Source organism: Aegilops tauschii, chromosome 4 (genome assembly GCF_002575655.3).
Source record: "Aegilops tauschii subsp. strangulata cultivar AL8/78 chromosome 4, Aet v6.0, whole genome shotgun sequence".
NCBI lineage: Eukaryota > Viridiplantae > Streptophyta > Magnoliopsida > Poales > Poaceae > Aegilops > Aegilops tauschii.
In genome coordinates, this window is record NC_053038.3 from 433809786 (window position 1) to 433818143 (window position 8358).

The 8358-nt window shown below is 52.1% G+C and overlaps 2 protein-coding genes across 2 annotated transcripts; one reads left to right on the forward strand and one right to left on the reverse strand.

Moving 5' to 3' along the window:
- Window positions 1-1987: 1987 nt before the first annotated feature.
- On the reverse strand, window positions 1988-3650 carry LOC109756606 (putative cyclin-dependent kinase F-2). The gene is made up of 2 exons (XM_020315455.4): window positions 3131-3650; window positions 1988-2705 (listed from the first exon to the last, which is right to left on the reverse strand). The coding sequence occupies exons 1-2, from the start codon at window positions 3508-3510 to the stop codon at window positions 1988-1990; spliced, it is 1098 nt and encodes a 365-aa protein (XP_020171044.4). The 5' UTR covers window positions 3511-3650.
- A 572-nt stretch (window positions 3651-4222) lies between these two features.
- Window positions 4223-6870, forward strand: LOC141021934 (uncharacterized). Its single transcript, XM_073497792.1, has 4 exons — window positions 4223-5309; window positions 5507-5607; window positions 5877-6212; window positions 6565-6870. The coding sequence occupies exons 1-4, from the start codon at window positions 4223-4225 to the stop codon at window positions 6868-6870; spliced, it is 1830 nt and encodes a 609-aa protein (XP_073353893.1).
- Window positions 6871-8358: the final 1488 nt, after the last annotated feature.

Below are 8358 nucleotides of genomic sequence, written 5' to 3' on the forward strand. Positions count from 1 at the left end.
TATAGGGGAACATGTGATTCTTCCTGGATCACTAATTACCTAACAATTAAGCTAGACTGCAGCAGTAGCCTTGTACTGATGACAGAAACATTTGGTACGGAAAAGGCTAGCAGACAAGATCAAACTATGATTTTCCTGGATTCAGCGTTACTGCAGCTTCAGCTTCAAATGCTTCTTCAGACAAAGATGAAGAACAGCAGCAAGATTCAGGATCCCGACGATGAGGATCCATTTCATTGTGGCGTTCCAGTGCCTGGGCTCGATGGAGACAGGGATGAACAGCTTCTTGGGCCACTTGGCTCGAAGCACGCCGATGTCGACCGAAGCGGATCCCGACATATTTATTATCATCAGTTCAGAATTTTGGAAAACGCGCACAAATTGTGCACTATATATAGGACATGACTAAACTGAAAGGAACTAAAATCTCCGGTAAGCTCTCTACGAATATGACTAAATTGAAAGGAACTAAAGTGTCCACTAAGCTCTTGAATTTGCTTCATTCTCCCTGCAGGTCTTCTTCCACAACTCCATGTGTCGAAGATCCAACAGGTACCAAAGTATACCATGTGTAGCTAACTTAAAAGAAAATACATGACGTAGTTTCTTTTCCTATCTAGTAGTATTTCACAATAAAGAAATTTGCACATGAAAAAGACGGTGGAAACACATGCACTGAACTACATGAACAAGTCCAATTGCTGTACTAGACTACTAATACCATTATATATAAAATCTTTAAGTTCTGATGAAATCTGCACCAGCGGGACATTTTTAACCATCGATACATCCATCACTCAGATTTCTGTTGTTTAGAGCATTTGTTCTCCAGATTTTGGAAAAACCGCACGTATTGTGCACTATAAGTATAACTCACTGTGAACAACAAGTCAATACTACGTCAGAATTACACATCTCTGATTCTCTGAATGTGTGCAGAATGACACTACTAGTTGCTCATTATCCAACACTGATGACACAAACATTTGGTACGGAAAAGGCTAGCAGACAAGATCAAACTATGATTTTCCTGGATTCAGCGTTACTGCAGCTTCAGCTTCAAATGCTTCTTCAGACAAAGATGAAGAACAACGGCGAGATTTAGGATCCCGACGATGAGGATCCATTTCATTGTGGTGTTCCAGTGCCTGGGCTCGATTGAGACAGGGATGAACAGCTTCTTGGGCCACTTGGCTCGAAGCACGCCAATGTCGACCGAAGCGGATCCCGACATATTTATTATCATCAGTTCAGAATTTTGGAAAACGCGCACAAATTGTGCACTATATATAGGACATGGCTAAACTGAAAGGAACTAAAATCTCCGGTAAGCTCTCTACGAATATGACTAAATTGAAAGGAACTAAAGTGTCCACTAAGCTCTTGAATTTGCTTCATTCTCCCTGTAGGTCTTCTTCCACAGCTCGATGTGTCAGAAGATCCGACAGGTACCAAACTATACCATGTGTAGCTAACTTAATAGAAAATACATGACATAGTTTCTTTTCCTATCTAGTAGTATTTCACAGTAAAGAAATTTGCACATGAAAAAGATGGTGGAAACACATACACTGAACTACATGAACAAGTCCAATTGCTGTACTAGACTACTAGTACCATTATCAAATCTATAAATTCTCATGAAATCTGCGCAAGCAGGATATTTTTAACCATCGATTCATCCATCACTCCAGATTTCGGTTGCTTACAGCATTTGTACTCTACATATATATTTGTCATCAGTTGAGGATTTTGGAAAAACCAGTATAACTCACTGTAAACAACATGTCAACACTACGTCAGAACTACACATCTCTGATTCTCTGGATGTGTGCAGAATGACACATACAATTCAGAGAAACAGGCCAACACAACACTAATGGGCGATCCGGCGATCAAGGCGCCAAAGGATCTACTTCTGCTTGATAGTCATCGAAGCATTTACATAGATGGATCATCCAATCACAGATACATTTGGAGAGTTCAATTACACTTGTTGTGCTGCGTTCCACACAGCGACGGGAATTTTGAGTAGATTCTTCTGTGGCATGGCCGGCGGGATGAACTTGATCCTTGGTGCCTTCTTTACCAGAAACGACAAAGCGTCGACCTTTGCCGCGGCGGGTGCGCGACGAGGAGCAGCAAACCATCGGTGTTTGAGGGCCGCGGCCGCCGTCAGTCGCTTGTCGGGGTTGTAGGTGAGGAGGCCTTGCAACACCTGGAATCCTTCGTCGGACAGCTTCTCTTGAGGGAACAGGTCCCGCAGCTTGTTCTCCTTGTGCCCCGGCGGTAGGAGTCGTAGGGCCTTGGCGGTGTGCGGCAACGATGTGAACTCCGGCCACGTCCTATCGTCCGGCGTCCCGAGCAAGCGGAAGATGCTCCAGAGTTGGATGATCTCATTGTTTGTGTCGTCGTCATCGTCGTCATCATCATCATCGCCGAGGAACAGCGTCTTGCCGGTGAGCATCTCGGCCATGACGCAGCCGAGAGACCACGTGTAGACGAGCGCGTCGTAGTCTTCCTTCCCCAGCAGCTCGGGTGCCAAGTAGAACGCCGTGCCGGCCTGGTTGTACGGCGGCAGCTCGGACAAGGAGATCGCCAGCCCAAAGTCGCAGATTTTGACGAGCTCCCCTTCTTGGCCGATGAGGATGTTGGCCGGTTTGATGTCGCGGTGGACAACGTGGCGGTCGTGCATCTTCTTGGCAGCGGTGAAGGAAAATATAAAATAGAACACCTGCACCCAGGCCCTGTCTATCTAGCTATCCATTCTTTGCATCGCAATTCGTGCAAATCGATTTCTCTTTTTTGTTTCTCTTACATAAAACATGTTTTGAAGTTCAAACCTTTGCAGCGTGGCAAAGCTTTCTATCTAGAATCTAGGATAAATCTTTCAGAATTTTTTCTCAAACATAAATATACAAAAAATGATTTTTTAGATTTATCCTAGATTCTAGATGGAAAGCTTTGCCACGCTGCAAAGGTTTGAACTTCAAGACATCTTTCATGTGAGAGAAACAAAAAAGAGAAAATTTCATTTGAAAAGTTAGTTGTGTTGCACAGATCTTAAAGCAATATTGGACAGTCAGGATACGAGGGCCGGGGTGCAGGTGTTCTAAAAATCCATATCCCACCGGTGAAGAGCTTCCACATGATGGCGCGCACCGTGGACTCCGGCAGCGGCGGGCCGCCGCCGCGGCGCCTGTTCCACAGGAACTCATGGAGGGTCGGCGCGGCGACGTACTCCATGACGAGGCCGTAGGCGCCGTTATCAGGGTCGCGCACCAGGCCCTCGAAGCCGACGACGTAAGGGTTCCTGTCGCAGGCCTCGAGGAATCCGGCCTCTCGCAGAAGCTCGGTGGTGTCGGGGGGCTCCGCGGACCCGTCCTCCCAGCTGCTCCGGATGTTGTTGACGCGGCTCCTCTTGCAGCGCGTCGGCGATCCTTGGGTGGTGGTGGCGTGGCCGGCGCCGAGGACGGCAGCAGCAGGTCGCTTGCGCGCGGCCATCACCATCACGCGAGCTCGACGGACGAACTACGCGCTTCGGTTGATGGAGGCGAGGAAGATGGAAGCGGTGGATCGAGCGAGGAGGGGAGGTGGGTGATGAGCTGATTGGATGGATGGATCAACGCAATTGGGCGTGGAAATATACGCAGGAGCGGCCCCGATTGGAATCGGATTCAAATTCAAATCCGAGTTACGCCCGGCACAACAAACACCACACGCGCAAGGCCGCTTGCCGCCCGCGTTTTCACCACCTAGCTGTTTGGAGTCTGAATCTGAAGGCATTTTTTCTTTCTTTCTTGGCGGTTGCGTTTTCCCTTGCAATCTTCGATTCCCAATCGGCCGTGCGATGTGTCCGGCACGTGTTCGGCCGTTTTTCCCTTACGATCTTGGATTTCAAGTCGGACACACCTGCACCGTTGGTTCTGCATAGTAGTTTGTATTGAACATGTATTTACGTATGTAGGTCCGCGTTTTATATGCCGCACCTGTAGTATCTCTATCCCCTGTATTTACTTGTATTTTGGAAGATAAAACACCGGTCGCACCCCTTTACCTATATATGTACCTAGTGGACGATCAATGAAGATATCAATGCACACAATCAAAACTTACATGGTATCAGATATCGTATAGATCCTTTCCTAAACCGCTTCCGCAACCCTAAGCCGTCGCTGCCCCGGGCCGCCGCCGCCGCCATCCGCGACATCAACATCACCCCATGGTCCTCGATGCCACCGACTCCACGTACTTTGTATGGAATACTTATTTCTCGCTCCTCTTTTGCGAGAACAATCTCGTGGATCATGTCGACGGCACCGTCGACTCTCGCGCCATGGTGGGCGACTCCGAGTGGACCGCGATCGACGCTACGCTCGTCTGGTGGTTCTTCACCACCATCTCTAAGGACCTGTTTCACATGGTCGTGAGCGATGGTGGTGACGCCCGCGCCGTGTGGGTCAAACTCAACGGCCTCTTCATCGACAACAAGCTCCAGCATCGCGTTTTTCTGCAGCAGGAATTTTTTGACTGTCATCAGGATGAACAGTCCATCGATGACTACTGCCGCCGCCTGAAGACGTTGGCGGATGAACTCCGTGACATCAGTGCCAAGGTTGATGATGACCTCCTCCTCAACATGCTCACCGCTGGCCTCAACGAGGACTTCGGCAACGCTGCCGCCAAGCTTACCTTGATGTCGGAGCCCTCCTTCCCCAAGTTTGTGGCGTACTTGCGGTTGGAGCAGCGCCGGATCAAGGGGGTGAAAAAGCGCGTGCAGCACCACGCCCTCGCCACTGGCACCTCTCGCTGCGCCCCGCCGCCACCCGCCCCACCCGCATGGGAGCAGCAGCCGCCGCCCCCTGCGCCCCCGGGGTTCTACCCCCTCCCGCCCGCGTCCCCGCTCCTCCCACAGCCCCCAGCAGCAGCCGCAGGGTGGCGGGCGGCGCGGCAACCGCTGCGGGCGCACGGGGGGCTCCTCGTCAGCAGCAGCCCACTCCGCCGTGGACCTACGACACCAACCCGTGGACGGGTGTCGTCCACGCGTACTCGATGCCGGTTCCCCGGCCTCCCGCCCCGGGCATCCTTGGGCCCCGTCCTGCGAGCCACCAGGCGTATCTCGCGACGCCCGGCGCCGCCCCCTACCCGGCCCTCCCTGCATCGCCGGCCATGGGCGGCTATGGCGTCGCTCCCGTGCCCGCTTATGGCGGGTTCTACCCGCCCCAGGTGCCGCCGCCGTGCGATCCCGCCCTTCTCGCCGCCCTGCACTCGGCTCCGTCACCTAGCAACTATGGTGGCGGAGGTGACTGGTACATGGACTCGGACGCCACTGCTCATATGACATCTCATCCCGGTAACCTCACGTCTTCCACTCCCGTTCATACTCCCACTCGCATCACCGTTGGTAACGGTTCCTGTTTACCCATTACACATGTTGGTCGTATGTCATTTCCTTCTACTTCCACTCCGATTAACATGTCTAATGTTCTTGTCTTTCCTGACTTAGTCACAAACCTTGTATCTATTCGTCGTCTTGCTCGTGAGAATCCTATTACTGTCGAATTTGATGATGTTGGCTTTTCTGTGAAGGACGCCCGTACACGGATGGTACTCCACCGATGTGATAGCCCCGACGAGCTCTACCCGGTGCATCCCTCTGCCACCACCGCAACCCGTCCAGCCGCCCTCGCGCTAGTGTCGACCTTTGGCACGGTCGTCTCGGTCATCCCAACCCCATAGTTTTGCATCAGATTCTTTAGAGTTTTTCATTCTCATGTAATAAGGTTGACAACCTCACTTGTGAGGCATGCCATCTCGGCAAGCACGTTCGTCTTCCTATTAGCGAGTCTACGAACATTTCCACTTTTTCATTTCAGTTATTCCATAGTGATGTTTGGACGTCCCCGGTTGCAAACAACACGGGCTATCTATACTATTTGGTGATATTGGATGACTTCTCTCATTATGTGTGGACTTTTCCTCTCCGTCGAAAGTCCGACGCCCTCGCCACACTCACCGCCTTCTATTCCTACGTCACCACACAGTTCGGTCGTCCTATCCTTGCCCTACAAACTGACAACGGAAAAGAGTTTGACAACGTCGCCGTCCGTAACCTCCTCGCTTCTCACGGCACCATCTTTCGCCTCACTTGTCCTTACACGTCCCAGCAAAATGGCCGCGCCGGGCGTGTCATTCACACTCTTAATGACTGCGTCCGCACGTTGCTCTTTCACTCCAACGTGCCCCCTCGGTTCTGGTCGGATGCTCTCGCCACCGCCAGCCTTCTCATTAACATCCGCCCGTGCCGCCCTCGTTGGAACTATGGTCCTTAACAGCTCCTCTTCAGTGCGGCCCCATCTTATGATGGCCTTCCGCATCTTCGGGTGTCTTTGTTATCCTAGCACCGCGTCCACCACTCCTCACAAACTCGCTCCACGGTCGGTTCCTTGCATCTTGCTCGGTTACCCTCCCAACACCAAAGGTTACCGGTGCTATGATCCAGTGTCCCACCGCGTTTATACATCGCGACACGTGTAGTTTGATGAGCTAGTGTTCCCTTTTCAGCAAGTACCATCCCTCCCCGCGCAGACTTCGGCACCTTCCACGGCGCGGCTCGCCCCTGCCACCACCTACGACGGGCCTCCCCCTTCACCGAGTAGTGCCCCGGTCCCCCTCGCGTGCCCCGCGCCGTCGGGTCCGGCCGCCCCCTCCGGTGGCGTCTCAGGAGCGGACGCCCCCTCCGCCGCGGCCTCGGGCGCCCCTTCCGCCGCGGCCTCCGGCGCACCCTCAGGCGCCCCCGCTGCAGTAGCCTCCGGCGCCCCCTTTGGCGCCCCCGCCGAGGACCACTCGGAGTCCTCGGAGACCACCTAGACCTCCTCATTGTCGGTCTCCCCTTCGGCTCCCCCGGCGGTGGATGCACCCCTCACCGGTGTGGTCACTCGGGCTTGCACTGGGACGTTTCATCCAAGCACGCGCTCCACCTCTGACGAGTACGCGTGTGCCGCATCTACCTCGGCCCCGTCTCCGCTGCCCACCTCTGCTCGCGCAGCCCTTCAGGATCTGAACTGGCTTGCTGCGATGCGTGAGGAGTTCGACGCCCTGCAGCGCAACCGTACGTGGCAGCTTGTCCCGCGGCCTCCCCGTGCCAATGTTATCACTGGGAAGTGTGTTTTCCGCCACAAGACTCGCCCCGACGATTCACTTGAGCGCTATAAGGCTCGTTGGGTGGTGAGCGGTTTCCGACAGCGCGCCCGCGTGGATTTCATCGACACCCTCGCCCCAGTTGTAATACCGGCCACGATTCGCGTTGTTCTCTAGCTGGCTATCTCTCGCGCCTGGCCAGTTCACCAGCTCGACGTGTCCAATGCTTTCTTGTATGGTCATCTCTATGAGCAGGTGTTTTGTCAGCAGCCCACGACACCGCCTATCCAGACCACGTGTGCTTACTCTCTCGTTCCCTTTACGGGTTGAAGCAGGCACCTCGGGCCTGGTACTAGCGGATTGCGGCCTTCCTTCAGCAGCAGGGATTCCGGTCCACACGGTCCGATGCCTCCCTGTTTGTTTATCACCAGGGCGTTGCTACCGCATACCTTCTCCTGTACGTCAACGACATCATCCTGACTGCTGAAGGAAATATGCCCTAGAGGCAATAATAAGTTATTTATATTTCCTTATATCATGATAAATGTTTATTATTCATGCTAGAATTGTATTAACCGGAAACTTAGTACATGTGTGAATACATAGACAAAACAGAGTGTCCCTAGTATGCCTCTACTTGAATAGCTCGTTAATCAAAGATGGTTATGTTTCCTGACCATAGACATGTGTTGTCATTTGATGAACGGGATCACATCCTTAGAGAATGATGTGATGGACAATACCCATCCGTTAGCTTACCATAATGGTCGTTTAGTTTTATTGCTATTGCTTTCATCATGACTTATACATGTTCCTCTGACTATGAGATTATGCAACTCCCGAATACCGGAGGAACACCTTGTGTGCTATCAAACGTCACAACGTAGCTGGGTGATTATAAAGATGTTCTACAGATGTCTCCGAAGGTGTTTGTTGGGTTGGCATAGATCGAGATTAGGATTTGTCAATCCGTGTATCGGAGAGGTATCTCTGGGCCCTCTCGGTAATGCACATCACTATAAGCCTTGCAAGCAATGTGACTAATGAGTTAGTCACAGGATGATGCATTACGGAACGAGTAAAGAGACTTGCCGGTAATGAGATTGAACTAGGTATGATGATACCGACGATCGAATCTCGGGCAAGTAACATACCGATGACAAAGGGAACAACGTATGTTGTTATGCGGTTTTACCGATAAAGATCTTCGTAGAATAT